At 37.1% G+C, this 16544-nt stretch overlaps 1 protein-coding gene across 1 annotated transcript; it reads left to right on the plus strand.

The window, feature by feature from the left end:
- Nucleotides 1-11936: 11936 nt before the first annotated feature.
- On the plus strand, nt 11937-12899 carry LOC119250882 (olfactory receptor 10AG1-like). Its single transcript, XM_037518464.1, is given in 1 exon segment — nt 11937-12899. A coding segment is annotated over 1 exon segment (960 nt). The 5' UTR covers nt 11937-11939.
- Nucleotides 12900-16544: the final 3645 nt, after the last annotated feature.

Raw genomic sequence — 16544 nt, forward strand, 5'->3', positions numbered from 1 at the left:
AAATCATATCAACCATCTTTTCTGACCATGAAGGCATCAAACTAGAAATAAACCATAAAAAGAAGGCAAGGAACTTTCCTACCTCATGGAGATTAAAAACCACACTACTGGAAGACCATTGGACTAATGAGGAGATCAAGAAGAAATTAAAAAATTTTTTGAATTGAACGACAAGGAGGACACTAATATCCTAAATGTATGGGATGCAGCAAAAGCAGTAATAAGAGGAAAATATTATAGCAATAGAAGCTCACATCAAGAAACAAGAAAAGAACGCAAAGAAACAACCTCATCTCGAAGCTCAATAGATCTAGAAAAAGAACAACAAAAAAAACCCAAAACCAGTAGAAGAAAAAGAAATAATAAAAACAAGCAGAAATAAATGAAATTTGAAACTAAAAAAACAATCCAAAAGATCAATGAAACCAAGAGCTGGTTTTTTGAAAAAATCAATAAAATAGACAAACCCCTAGCCAGGCTCACAAAGGAATAAAGGGAGAGAAAGCACAAATAAATAGGATCATCAATGAAAGAGGAGAAATCACAACGGACACAGCAGAAATCAAAAGAATAATCAGTAACTACTATGAACAGTTATATGGAAACAAGTTTAACATCTAGAGGAGATGGACAAATTCCTACAACTCTACAATCACCCAAAGCTAGATAAAGAAGAAATAGAACACCTAAACAGACCAATTACAATTAGCGAAATTGAAATGGTAATAAAAAACCTCCCCAAAAACAAAAGCCCAGGACCTGATGGATTTACAAATGAATTCTACCAAACATTCAGAGACGAATTAGTGCCTATCCTTCACAAACTCTTCCAAAGAATTGAGAAGGAAGGGACAATACCAAACACGTTTTTATGAAGCCAACATTACACTAATACCAAAACCGAACAAGGACAACACAAAAAAGGAAAACTACAGGCCAATCTCCCTAATGAACACTGATGCAAAAATCCTCAATAAAATTTTAGCTATCAGAATCCAACAATGTATCCATAAGATAATTCACCACGACCAAGTTGGATTCATTCCAGGGCACAAGGATGGTTTAACATCCGAAAATCAATCAACGTTATCCAACACATCAACAAAAAGAAATATAAAAACCATATGATAATATCAATAGATGCTGAGAAAGCTTTCGACAAAGTGCAACACCCATTCATGATAAAAGCCCTTGAAATTCTGGGATACAAGGAACATACCTCAACATCATAAAGGCCATCTATGACAAGCCAACAGCCAGTATCATTCTCAATGGTGAAAAGCTGAAAGCAATTCCATTAAGATCTGGAACAAGACAAGGATGTCCACTCTCACCATTGCTTTTCAATATAATACTGGAAGTCCTAGCCAGGGCAATAAGACAAGAGAAAGACATCCAAGGAATCCAAATAGGAAAAGAAGAAGTCAAACTATCACTATTTGCAGACGATATGATATTATACATAGAGAACCCCAAAAACTCCACAGAAAAGCTAATTCAACTCATCATCAGTTCAGTAAAGTGGCAGGATACAAAATCAACACGCAAAAGTCAGTAGCCTTCCTATACACAAACAATAAATCTGAAGAAGAAGAAATCAAAAAGACCATCCCTTTTGTTATTGAAACAAAAAAAATCAAATATTTGGGAATAAATCTAACAAAAGAGGTAAAGGACCTATACAAAGAAAAATATAAAACACTGTTAAAAGAAATAGAAGAAGACACAAAGAAATGGAGAGACATCCCCTGCTCATGGATTGGAAGAATAAACATTATTAAAATGGCCATCCTACCAAAAGCAATATACAGATTCAATGCTATTCCAAACAAAATTTCAATGTCATACTTCAAAGAAATAGAACAATTATTGATGAAATTCATATGGAATCACCAAAAACCCCGAATAGCCAAAGCTCTCCTGAAAAAAAAAGAAGGGAATGGAGTCATCAGACTCCCAGACTTCAAACTATACTACAAAGCCATAATCATCAAAACTGCATGGTATTGGAACAAGAACAGACATACAGACCAATGGAATCGAATAGAAAATCCAGAAATAAACCCACAGATTTATGGTCAACTAATCTTTGACAAAGGAGCAAAGAATATGCATTGGAGCAAAGAAAGTTTGTTCAATAAATGGTGCTGGGAAAACTGGGTCGCTACATGCAAAAGAATGAAGCTTGACCACCACATCACACCATACACAAAAATCAACTCAAAATGGATTAAAGAACTAGACATAAGACCTGAAACCATAAAATATATAGAAGGAAATATAGGCGAAACACTACGTGATTTGCACATCAAAGACATCTTTACAGACACATCACCCAAAGCAGTGATAGTGAAGGCAAAGATAAACAGCTGGGACTACATCAAATTAAAGAGCTTTTGCACAGCAAAAGAGACAATAACAAAAACAAAGAGAAACCCCACCAACTGGGAGAACATTTTTGCACCCAACACTAATGATAAAGGACTGATCACAAAAATCTGCAAAGAGCTGATGAGACTCAACAACAACAAAGAAAATAATCCAGTCAAAAAATGGGCAGAAGAGCTTAAAAGAAACTTCTCTGAAGAGGAAATGCAAATGGCCAACAGGCATATGAAAAAATGTTCAACATCACTTGTCATCAGGGAAATGCAATCAAAACTACCATGAGATACCATCTTACACCAGTGAGAATGGCACATATTAAAAAACTAGCAACAACAAATGTTGGCGAGGGTGTGGAGAAAAAGGAACTCTTCTGCACTGTTGTGGGAGTGCAAACTGGTCCAACCACTGTGGAAAGCTGTATGGAGATTTCTGGACCTACTAAACATAGAGCTTCCATATGATCCAGCAATTCCACTCCTAGGTATTTACCCAAAGGACACAGAAACATCAATTCCAAAGAACACCTGCACCCCTATTTATGGCAGCACTATTTACAATAGCTAAGCTTTGGAAACAACCCAAATGCCCAAAAATAGATGACTGGATCAAGAAGATGTGGTACATATATACCATGGAATATTACTCAGCATTCAAAAAAGATAAACACATGCAATTTGCAGCAACATGGATGGCGCTGGAAGGGATCATGCTCAGCGAAATAAGCCAAAAAGAAAAAGAAAAATACCGGATGGTCTCACTCATAGCAGGAATCTAGAAAACTTAAATAAGGGACCAGGAAAATGAATAACTACAAGAAAGTGAAAATCAAAATCAACAAAAAACTATGAACCAGAGACACTTTTAGGGGGGTGGGGGTGGGAGGGGAGGGATTGGGTTCAGAATGGGGGGGCTGCAATTGTATGGGGAATATAACAATAAAATTTATTAAAAAAAAAAAGAATTAAGTTCCATATATATGAATCTAAAAATTCTTAAGTGATCATGGAATGATTCCATTTTTATATTTACAGAGTTATCATATAGGAGGTAAGTCCTCTGAACTACATCTACCAATTTTTGATATATTTGATTTAATTTAATGATGTTACTCTGTATAAAACACTATGCTGCAAACACTGGGATAATAGTGTAATTGATACCACAGTCTTCACACTAGATGTGATTACTACTTTAGAGGGAAGACCAGAGCAATAAACAGGAAATATCTGAATCAAAACACAAGCCACTATCTTTACCTGAATCATATAGTAGTTTTCTTTCAGAGTTCTATAAATATAATTTATATAATATATACATTTAATAAATCAAAAACATCATTAATAAAAAGCAATGGTGATCTTGCCGGATTTGAGGAAGCTTACATGGTGAGATTTTGTTTAGAAGATTAACAAACTTTGAATAGGCTTTAAAAATAATATTTCTCACATTCCAAATGGCTTTGCTTTTTCCATTCCATTGAATATTCATAAAAATATTTGTCCATTTTACAAATACATTGTTGAGTCAGAAAAAAATTCATTAGAACACTACATATTTGACATCACTAGGCCTGCTATTGTTGCTTTCCTTTGTAATTTCTATTTTGTTTTAGCTTCAAGGTGCTTTTCAAAAGTATAGCTTACTTAAAATTAGGGAAATGGAGAAAGGGGATGGAAAAATGAGTGGAGACCTTTCATAAAGTGCATGAAAGGGGCTCTGCCTGCTGCCACTAGGGGTTAAGTCTCAGCACTATGAAGCTATCTGCAGCCACTGTTTGATCCCCCGGCCAGGGAGCAGCAGACTTGTGGTGCAGTAGACCTCTCCTGCCTTGCCTAATGCTCCCCACAGCAGTGTATTTCAGTAGGTCTGCCTGTTCTGCTCCCCACTCTGTCTCTGGTGAATCCTCTCACTCTCCACACCTCTGGCCTACACCCCAGCTCTTATATGCATAAATAAGTAAAATAAACCTTTTAAAGAAAGAGCTTAAGAGAATAAAGAAATTGACGGTTTCTGAGGACAATGGAAGAATGAGTGGAGACCTTATATAGGAGCATGTAAAGAAAAAAAAAAGAACAAAGAAATTGACAGTTTCTGAGGACAGGCTAGTTTATAAGCAGTGGGTACATGTGGAGGTCACTGTAGCAGGTGCAGTGACTCATTAAAAAAAAAAAAAAGTTGCCTAAATATCAGTCTCTACGTTGAATTAAGAGAGGAGGGATGGTTTACATTTTGGGTAGAATTGAGCTTCCATAGTGGGGACTATTGCAAAGAAAGAAATAATGTGACTCACTTTCATTGTTTCAAGAAAGATTGGCCATCACACAGGACATACTGTGAGAATGAACACACAGAGGACATGTTCAAACAATTACTGTAATAAATGAGGTCTGCAGAATGGGGTCAACAGGTGCAGAGGTGGGTAACTCCAGACATTATCAGAGCTCAGTAGTTGTGAATGTCTCTTTTCATGGTGCGTGAGGCTGTACATGCTAGTTTGAAATGCTCTCCTGAACATAATTGCTGATGAATCTGCCTCTTTGCCTTGAGATTTGGTTGAACAGGAAGATTATTTTAGGCCTTTTTTCCACACAGCAAACTCTGAAAAAAATTATGATTGCTGATTTCATGGGCCATACAGCTTTAATTATGAAAAAAAATCCATAATATATAGTGTTCATTAATCAGTTTTTAGTACAGTCTATGAAAAAATTGAAGATAATCAAGACTGTAAAAACCAGTCATCACTTTTAAAATTAATTATATGAATTTCTAAAAATTATTTTATTTATTTATTTTTTATAATAAATTTTATTTTTATATTCCCCATATAATTGCAACCCCCAAATTCTGACCCCAATCCCTCCACTCCCGCCCCTCACTCCCCAAAAATTGTCTCTGGTTCATAGTTTTTTGTTGATTTTGATTTTCGCTTTCTTATAGTTGTTCAATTTACTGGTCCCTTATTTAAGTTTTCTAGATTCCTGCTATGGGTGAGACCATCCGGTATTTTTCTTTTTCTTTTTGGCTTATTTTGCTGAGCATGATCCCTTCCAGTGCCATCCATGTTGCTGCAAATTGCATGTGTTTATCTTATTTGAATGCTGTGTAATATTCCATGGTATATATGTACCACATCTTCTTAATCCAGTCATCTATTTTTGGGCATTTGGGCTGTTTCCAAAGCTTAGCTATTGTAAATAGTGCTGTTATAAACATAGGGGTGCAGGTGTTCTTTGGAGTTGATGTTTCTGTGTCCTTTGGGTAAATACCTAGGAGTGGAATTGCTGGATCATATGGAAGCTCTGTGGTTAGTAGGTCCAGAAATCTCAACACAGCTCTCCATAGTGGTTGGACCAGTTTGCACTCCCACCAACAGTGCAGAAGAGTTCCTTTTTCTCCACACCCTCACCAACATTTGCTGTTGCTAGTTTTTTTTAATATGTGCCATTCTCACTGGTGTAAGATGGTATCTCATGGTAGTTTTGATTTGCATTTCCCTGATTATAAGTGATGTTGAACATCTTTTCATGTGACTATTGGCCATTTGCATTTCCTCTTCAGAGAAGTTTCTTTTTAGCTCTTCTGACCATTTTTTGACGGGATTATTTTCTTTATTTTGTTGAGTCTCATCAGCTCTTTGCAGATTTTTGTGATCAGTCCTTTATCATTAGTGTTATGTGCAAAAATGTTCTCCCAGTTGGTGGGGTTTCTCTTTGTTTTTGTTATTGTCTCTTTTGCTGTACAGAAGCTCTTTAATTTGATGTAGTCCCAGCTGTTTATCTTTGCCTTCACTATCACTGCTTTGGGTGATGTATCTGTAAAGATGTCTTTGATATGGAATCACGTAGTGTTTCGCCAATATTTCCTTCTATATATTTTATGGTTTCAGGTCTTATGTGTAGTTCTTTAATCCATTTTGAGTTGATTTTTGTGTATGGTGTGAGGTAGTGGTCAAGCTTCATTCTTTTGCATGTAGCGACCCAGTTTTCCCAGCACCATTTATTGAACAAACTTTCTTTGTTCCAATGCATATTCTTTGCTCCTTTGTCAAAGATTAGTTGACCATAAATCTGTGGGTTTATTTCTGGATTTTCTATTTGATTCCATTGGTCTGTGTGTCTGTTCTTGTTCCAATACCATGCAGTTTTGCTGATTATGGCTTTGTAGTATAGTTTGAGGTATGGGAGTGTGATGCCTCCATTCCCTTCTTTTTTTTTTTTTTTTTTCAGGAGTGCTTTGGCTATTCGGGGTTTTTGGTGATTCCATATGAATTTCATCAATAATTGTTCTATTTCTTTGAAGAATGACATTGAAATTTTGATTGGAATAGTATTGAATCTGTAGATTGCTTTTGGTAGGATGGCCATTTTAATAATGTTTATTCTTCCAATCCATGAGCAGGGGATTTCTTTCCATTTCTTTGTGTCTTCTTCTATTTCTTTTAACAGTGTTTTATAGTTTTCTTTGTATAGGTCCTTTACCTCTTTTGTTAGATTTATTCCCAAATATTTGATATTTTTTTGTTTCAAAAATAAAAGGGATGTTTTTTTTGATTTCTTCTTCAGATTTATTGTTTGTGTATATGAAGGCTACTGACTTTTGTGTGTCGATTTTCTATCCTGCCACTTTACTGAACTGATTGTTTAGTTGAATTAGTTTTTCTGTGGATTTTTTGGGGTTCTCTATGTATATTATCATATCATCTGCAAATAGTGATAGTTTGACTTCTTCTTTTCCTATTTGGATTCCTTGGATGTCTTTCTCTTGTCTTATTGCTCTGGCTAGGACTTCCAGTATTATATTGAAGAGCAGTGGTGAGAGTGGACATCCTTGTCTTGTTCCAGATATTAATGGAATTGCTTTCAGCTTTTCACCATTGAGAATGATACTGGCTGTTGGCTTGTCATAAATGGCCTTTATGATGTTGAGGTATGTTCCTTGTATCCCAAGAATTTCAAGGGCTTTTATCATAAATGTGTGTTGCACTTTGTCGAAAGCTTTCTCAGCATCTATTGATATTATCATATGGTTTTTATATTTCTTTTTGTTGATGTGTTGGATAATGTTGATTGATTTTTGGATGTTGAACCATCCTTGTGTCCCTGGAATGAATCCTACTTGGTCATGGTGAATTATCTTATGGACACATTGTTGGATTCTGATAGCTAAAATTTTATTAAGGATTTTTGCATTAGTGTTCATTAGGGAGATTGGCCTGTAGTTTTCCTTTTTTGTGTTGTCCTTGTTTGGTTTTGGTATTAGTGTATATTGGCTTCATAGAACGTGTTTGGTATTGTCCCTTCCTTCTCAATTTTTGGAAGAGTTTGTAAAGGATAGGCACTAATTCGTCTCTGAATGTTTGGTAGAATCCATTTGTAAATCCATCAGGTCCTGGGCTTTTGTTTTTGGGGAGGTTTTTTATTACCATTTCAATTTCGCTGCTTATAATTTGTCTGTTTAGGTGTTCTATTTCTTCTTTATCTAGCTTTCGGTGATTGTAGAGTTGTAGGAATTTGTCCATCTCCTCTAGATTGTTGAACTTGTTTCCATATAACTGTTCATAGTCGTTACTGATTATTCTATTGATTTCTGTTGTGTCCATTGTGATTTCTCCTCTTTCATTTGTGATCCTGTTTATTTGTGCTTTCTCCCTTTTTTCCTTTGTGAGCCTGGCTAGGGGTTTGTCTATTTTATTGATTTTTTCAAAGAACCAGCTCTTGGTTTCATTGATCTTTTGGATTTTTTTTTTTTTTAGTTTCAATTTCTTTTATTTCTGCTTTGGTTTTTATTATTTCTTTTCTTCTACTGATTTTGTGGTTTTTTTGTTGTTCTTTTTCTAGATATTTGAACTTCGAGATTAGGTTGTTTCTTTGAGTTCATTCCTGTTTCTTGATGTGAGCTTCTATTGCTATATATTTTCTTCTTATTACTGCTTTTGCTGCATCCCATACATTTAGGATATTGGTGTCCTCCTTGTCATTGAATTCAAAGAATTTTTTAATTTCTTCTTTGATCTCCTCGTTAGTCCAGCGTTCTTCCAGTAGTGTGGTTTTTAATCTCCATGAGGTAGGAAAGTTCCTTGCCTTCTTTTTATGGTTTATTTCTAGTTTGATGCCTTCATGGTCAGAAAAGATGGTTGATATGATTTCAATCTCGGTGTATCTGTTGATGTTTGTCTTGTGCCCCAGTATGTGATCGATCCTGGAGAGTGCACTTGAGAAATATGTGTACTCCGTTTTTTTGGGTTTAGTGTTCTATAGATGTCTGTTAAGCCCAAATGCTTATTTAGAGCTTTAGTTTCTTTACTTATTTTTTGTCTTGTTGATCTATCCATTGTTGATAGTGGTGTGTTGAAGTCTCCCACTACATATGTGTTTTCTCTGATGTCTGTTTTCAGAGAGGACAACAGTTGTCTGATATAATTTGGTGCTCCTTCGTTTGGTGAGTATATTTTAATGAGTGTTATTTCTTCTTGAAGTGTTGTCCCCTTGATCATGATGTAGTGACCATTGGGGTCTCTTTTTATTTTTTTTGAGTTTGAAGTCTGTTTTATCTGATATAAGTATAGCTGTTCCTGCTTTCTTTTTTGGTCCATTTGCTTGTAGGATTGTTTTCCATCCTTTAACTTTGAGCCTATTTTTATCTTTTGTAGCTAAATGTGTTTCCTGGAGACAGCAAAAGGTTGGGTTTTGTTTCTTAATCCAGGCTGCAACTCTGTGTCTTTTTATTGAAGAGTTTAGTCCATTTACATTTAGAGTTAATATGGATATGTTACCATTTGTATTTGTCATTGTGTTTGTCTTTCCTTTGATTTTATTTATTCTTTTAATAACTTTTTTTTTGGCCTTCTTTTGTTGTTATTCGTCCCTCTGAGGTTCTGGCTTTAGGATTCCTTGTAGTATTTTTTGGAGTGGGGTTTAGTCGTAATGAAATTCCAGAGTTTCTTTTTGTCTGGGAAGGTCCTTATTCTTTCTTCATAGAGGAAGGAGAGCTTTGTGGGATAGAGTATTCTTGGTTGGCATCTGTTTTCTTGGAGTCTGTTGACTATGTCCCTCCACTCTCTCCTTGCTCATAGTGTTTCTTCAGAGAAGTCCGATGTCAGACTGATTGGTTGTCCTTTGAATGTTATCTGTTTCTTCCCTCTTGTCAGCTTCATTATTTTTTCCTTGTCCTGGATTCTTGGGAGCTTTACTATTATGTGTCTTGCTGTATTTTTCCTTTTGTCGTGGAAGTTTGGTGTTCTCCTTGCTTCTTTTATATCGATTTTCAGCTCCTTCTTCACATTTGGGAATTTCTCTTCAATTATCTCCTGGAATATTTTCTCTGTTCCTACATCTTTCTCCTCTCCTTCTGGAATTCCTATAACTCTTATATTTCCTTTCCTCATGGAGTCATATAGTTCCCGAAGTCTTTCTTTGTTCTTTTTCCTTCATACTTCTCTTTCCTTTTCATTTTTGGTTCTTTTTATTTCTGTGTCTTCAAGAGTACTTATTTGTTCTTCCATTTCCTCTATTCTGCTTTCATTGCTTTTCCCAGAGTTCTTTAGTTCCTCCATTAATTCTTTGATCCCCTGCGTTTCTTTTGCTTCCCTCTTTAGGGACTCAATTTCCTTCTTCTGATCATTGTTTTACTTTATGAGTTCTGTCATTTTTTTAATCACAACAATTTTAAATTCTTTTTCTGGAAGTCTCAGAAGTTCTTCCAAGTTACTGTCTTTGCAATCGGGGGGGTGGTTTTCTTTTTGTGGTGTGCTTTTTTCCTGAGGAGTTGCTAGGTTGCGTGTGGTTTTTCTACTCCCTACTGTCTGTTTTCTAATTTGTCGTATGCATTGGGACACTGTGTTGCTGGGACTGGCCGGCATCTTGGGTGAACTTCTCCGCTCCCCTCTGGCTCCTCCAGGAGCCATCTCTGGCTTCTGAGGGAACTTTCTGCTGGTTTCAGGAAGACTTTACTGAAGAAATGTCCCTGTTCTAAAATGGCAACACAGGACTCATTCCCTGAGCATCCGGTCTCAGGCACACTCTTCTGCGTGCCCGTTCTGCCCCGGCCGTGGGTCCCTGTTCCCTCTGTGGGCTCAGACTTCTGGTCGGAAGGGGCCTGGCGTGGGCTAACTTCCCAGCTGGCCACTGTCTCCTCCGGGAGCCTTCTGCCCTTTTCAAGCAGACTTAAGAAATTTACCTGTTCTATGGGGTGTTAGTGACTTTTTTTCTGGTCGCTAGGTGGCGCCAGAGATCTCTCCTATTGTCCTTGGGGGGCTGTTTTTCTCCCCCCCACCCCGTGGGACAGGGAACAGAGCGGAAATGGTAGGGTAAACCTCAATGGCTTTGGGGTGCTGTGTCTGCCTTGTGCCCCACTGTCGTGGAGAACCCACGCCCCGAACTTTGTGTCCCAGGTCTCAGTTCAAAGCCCTCAGGTCCAGGACGAGGGCTGTAGCCCAGTTCAGTGGTGCAGGAATGGCGCCTTTTGCACCCGCTCCCGTGCCTGGGCGCCTGGTTCCTGCTTACTCAGTGAGGGCCTCCGCGTGTCTCCCCACAAGCCTAGGTCGCAGGCGCGGGGACCTGGGCAGCTGTAATCCCGATCCGCGTTTGCTTTTCAAGCGCGCCAAGCTCGCCGCGTTTCCACACAAGCTTACCGGACGGCCGGGGGCTGTGTGCACATCTCCAGAGTCTCTTTGTTCTTCTCTAATGGCGCCCGGAGCCGTTCGCTCACCGCCGTGGGGAATCCTGCAGGGTTCTCCACAGCTCCCGTTCACAGGGTGTGGTGGCTGTAATAGTTCCTTTCCACTCACAGTCCCGCTTGCTGCATAGTTCATACTTGTTGGTCATTTTAGTTTGTTGTTTTCCTCCTCTCTGCCGGTCGGATAGTGCTGACTCTGTGGGTGGGTGTGGGGAGCAGGGTTCTGTGCTTTCCTCCCTTCTAGTCCTCTTTTATGGCCACTTTCTTCTTTGGGTAGTTTTCTGGAGTTGTCCGTTTATCTTCCATGTCCCAGTTCTCACTGGGACCTGCCGCTTTCCCTCCCTATTAACTTTTTTTTAATGGGAGATCTTACTCGCAGCGTCTCCTCGCCGCCATCGAGGGAGTATTTCTTAAGGTCTTAGAATCTCTAAAAATTATTTTAGATTATTATATAATGACATGTAATAAAATTGGGATTGAATTCATAATAATCAAAACAGATTGGGAGATGAGGAAAAAATATGCCAACCCAAAGAATGGGAATGATCTTTAGTTTTATAAAGCAATGATATATAAATGTTGAAAGTTTGGAATGTTACCACTGAACTTAAATTCATTAAAAATTTTGAGGTTTCAGATTAATAACAAAATTACATTAACATATTTCATCTTCATAAAGAGAAATATGATGACCCATAGCAGAAAAAAAAAATTAAGATGATATACTCTCCTTGTATTAACATTTAACAATAATTAAAAATACACCTCACCTCTTTGTACAGGTGTTTTTATAGGAAATACATGCTATGCTATCCTTACTGGTTATATAAGAGAACAAATCCACATAAAGTAACCTATTTGTACTTCTTATTATTATGCCATTCCTACAGATGTCCTACGGCAAGATGAAATCAGAAGACAATGTTTCCTCTGTGACACAATTTGTACTCATGGGATTTTATGACCTTCCAAAACTGCAAGGGTTACTATTTGGGGTATTTGCCATGATTTAAATAATTATCTTAATTGGAAATAGCCTCATCATAATAGTAACCAGGATTGATTCTGCACTGCAGACACCCATGTATTTTTTCCTGGCAAACTTTTCCTCATTGGAAATCTGTTATGTGTCAGTCACCCTTCCTAGGATTCTGAAGAACCTGTGGACTCAGGACAGAAGCCTGTCTAAGGTGGAGTGTGCCACACAAATGTGTTTCTTCCTTATGTTGGGGACCACTGAGTGCTTCCTGCTGGCCGTGATGTCTTATGACCATGACGTGGCCATTTGTAACCCTCTGCAATACCCTCTGGTCATGAACCACAAGATGTGTGCCCAGTTGGCTGTTGGTGCCTGGGTCACTGGAATCCCAATCCAAATAGGACAAACAAGCCTGATATTCTCTCTGCATTTCTGTAGTTCCAACCAAATCAACCACTTCTTCTGTGACATCCCCCCAGTTATCAAGGTGGCCTGTGGGGACACTTCTCTGCATGAGATCTATGTTTATGTAGCAACTTTGGTGATTGTTGCCATGCCCTTCACATTGATACTTTTCTCTTATGGCAAAATCATCTCCACGATTATGAAGCTGCCAATAGCCAGTGGACGGGCCAAAGCCTTCTCCACCTGTTCTTCCCATCTCATAGTTGTGGTTTTATTCTTTGGGTCTGCTTCCATCACCTACTTCAGGCCCAAATCCAATCATTCTGCATTAACTGACAAGCTGCTCTCTCTTTTCTACACAATAGTGACTCCCATGATTAATCCCTTCATATACAGCCTTCGGAACAAGGATGTGATTGCAGCACTGAAAAAATTGTTCCTTAAAAATTAGAGTGGTGTTTTTTCTACTTGCCAAACAGTTATCATAGAAACATCACACTCTGCACACTACCCTTTATGAAGTTAATCACTTCAGTTTATGATGTACTTTCAGACACTTTTAAATGTTAGTCTATTTACTATGCTTTGACACCAGATAAATGAATCTATTTTCAATGGCTCACACCTACAGAATATCCTACTTTATGAATAAAATAGTATACATCACATAGTGCATATAAAAAGTAAACATAATAAAAATAGAATTCAATCTGGTAAAAATTTTGAAAAATATACAGAATGAAAGATTATTTACCTATATATTTGGAATATCTTCATGATTTTTTTAACATGTTTGGATTCTTTCACACAGGTTCTGACCAAGAACAGTTTAATAGGAATGTTTGCTGAATGAGTAATTGACTGTATGAATGCATAAATGAATGTTGCTATGACCTATGACAGATTCCTAGCAAAACCTAGAGATTTCTGAAAATTTAGAGACTTTAGAGCATCAATAAACAATAGAACATATTTATTTAACATGCTATGTATCATATGGACTATCTCTAATCAGTTTACACAGTTTTCACCCTAGTAACATTCTGACAAATCACATGAGATACAGAGAGCAACTACCCAAGTCAGCCAGTTCACTCTGCATGTATTTCTATGTTCTATGTAGAAATTCCAGCTCCAACATAATTTTCATGGAATCATTTCATCTTTTCACAATGACACTCTAAATAGTTAATCATGTACTGATTCATGGTTAAAAAAATCCATCGCCTGTGAGTTTTAAATGAAAGAAAATATTGAAAATTATTTTCAGAATTACCTTCAATCCGCATAATCTTAAAAAAGTGTAATTAAACTAGTCTTTCATGCATTTAGCCCTTTCTAAAGGGTTTAGCATTATTAAACGTTTGAACTGATAAATACCAGTTCAAATATAACTTGTAACTATCACAGAACCACTGTCTCCCTCCCAACTTCAGATTCTTGAATCAGCAACTCATATAAGAGATTGTTTCATCTATTTCTGAAATGTGCTGTTAGCAGTTGTTTTGAAATTCTAATATCCTAGGTGTTAGTTAATTATACCAATGCAGGTTATCTTATTGCTGTCCTATACATAGCTATGTTGTACTTCACAAACCCACTAAACCCTCCAAACCCTCCACCATCTAACATCACATATTATGTGATAATTACTTATACATTTTATTCATGGGAGTATATATGTGTATATTCCCCTCTTTTCAACTTTTATGTTCTATGAACTTAATACATGCTCTCTGATGAAGAACTTGATGACCATGATGATGATGGTGGTGGTCACTATGATATGAAGAGTTATACAAGGCAAGTGATTTGATTTGTAAGAGCAGGAACAAGGAAGTAATACTAGACAAAAATCAAATTGGTTTTACATGTTGCTTTCTTTGTGGAGGATGGCAGGCATTTGTCAGCCACATTACTTAATATCTGATTGAATGATTTATGACTGACTTTCTGAGAGAGCCAAATATGAGATTCAGCTTGATAACATTGGGTTTACTAGAAGCAACTCCAATTTGTACCTGTTTTGGAATCTTATTCCTTATGTTTTACAATTAGTGAATGGTAAAAATACACAATTTCCTCTGAGGCCCCAGGATTATTGTAAGACTCAGATATCACTCCAGCATGAAAAAGTATTGGAAAAGTTTAAAGCAACAAAATCTGAAGCTTTGTCCATTTTAGACTTTGTTGCATTTGATATCTAAATTCATAGAGAAAATACAGTACTGTTATTCAGAGATGGGACTTTCTACAGTATTCACTATCTAAGCAAGATAACTGACTTCCTTGAATAAAATTATTATTTTCTTTTCACTATTGCAATATGTTTAGATTTTTAAAACTATGCTCCTCAAATCTTTCCTCATCTAAACAGGGAATATGTAGTCTTCAATATTTGCAATATCCAAAGAAAATATTAACTAAAATTTATGTCATTATGAACTTATGCCAATTAAATGTCAAATTATGTCTACATTTATACCTTTACCAGAAGTCTAAGATCTTGTAGTTTCTTGATTTATTTTTCTCTCTACCCTTTGTCTTTCTAATGTGTTCATTCATCATGAGGCAGCCTCTGAATTTACCCTCTGGACTTATCTATCATGATAAGTATTTTATCTATCATGGTAAGTATTTCTCATGTATTTTACATGAGTAAATACAAGTAACTATGCAAATCTACATTACCTAAAAAAAATGCAGGATGAACTTTGAAGTAGAGTTCCCAGTGGACAAAATATGTTTTTTAAATTGGATGAAAGGAAGGAACACATACAGACTTATAGTAATGACTTTGTTCATTGACAGTGTTTTAAAATGTATTCTTAAATTCACACACTAAAAGTTTAAAATTCCAGAGCAAGTAAAATACACTCTCCTGGTGCAAGTCTCTGGAATTTGATCTATCAATACAGTCATATAACTACAAACACAGTGAAGAAACAGTAGCTTCCCAGCCTTCTCCAGAATTCTCACCTGTTGAGTCTTTATTGTTGACAACTCCCATAACCCCATCACCAGATAACCAGGTTTTTCACATGCACTTCACCCTTTTCCAGAATGTTATCTCCTTGGAGTAGGAGTCCAAAGACTTTGTCTCTGGTTGGCTTTTCACTGGGCAGGAAGTATTGGGAGTTGTCCAAGTTGTGAGGTGCCAGTACCTTCTCTCACTCTTGTTCCTGAGAAGTGAACAATCACCATGCATGTCTGAGAAGTTTGTGCGCCCACTCCCTGCATGAAGGGCATTAGAGTTGTTTCCAGTGTTTCTCTACTATACACATAAACGTCCTGAATTTTCATTTATAGGTACTTTTGTAAATACAAGTTTTCATTTCTGTAAAATGGAAAAACACCAGGCTCAGGACAGCTGGATAAATGTGAATGGCAAGTTTATAATGTACTTCACAAAGAACTGGCCAGCTTCTTCTCCAGAGTGGTCTCTCCATTTAGTGTTCTTCCCTGACGTGTGTGTTCTAGTTGCTTCAAGACTTCCCACTTGAGGATTATCAGTGGCTGGCAATGGTTTTATCTTTTAATGTTTGTTTTTTTTGTTTGTTTGTTTTTTTTAATCAGTCTAATAGTTAGTTGTTGATATTTAGCTACATATATGGTTTTACTATTCATTCCCTAAACACAATTGGTGGAGCAACTTTCCTGCCATGATTTACCATTAATTTATCACTGCTTTTACTATGTTTGAAGCAGCCTGGGGAGGATTGACCCAAGGCAGTGTTTGCGTAGCAGGGACAGGGACACTGTGGCCCAAGTGAATGCCCCTGGAGCGCTGGGGGTTCAGGTACTCAAACCCAACAAGCACAAGCGAGGGGAAATGCCCAAAGGTGGTGGCTTTTTATACCTGACATTCTAATGATTAAAAAAATAAAAGTACTATTGGTTCATAATTTCATGGTAAGATCAGAGCAGCTTTAGGTTGTGTTTCAAGTCCTTGAGTGGGCAGGCAAGAAAGTTTTGTTCAATTAGAAGAGTGACCTGGGAAAGGAGCTGATCCCCAGAGTAATGTATAATTGATATTTAAAGAGCAGGATTTTCTATGACAATAGGACCTATATACAAGTTTGTAATCTCTGTTTAA

Source organism: Talpa occidentalis, unplaced genomic scaffold, assembly GCF_014898055.3.
Source record: "Talpa occidentalis isolate TD23 unplaced genomic scaffold, MPIMG_talOcc4v2.1 talOcc4.18, whole genome shotgun sequence".
NCBI lineage: Eukaryota > Metazoa > Chordata > Mammalia > Eulipotyphla > Talpidae > Talpa > Talpa occidentalis.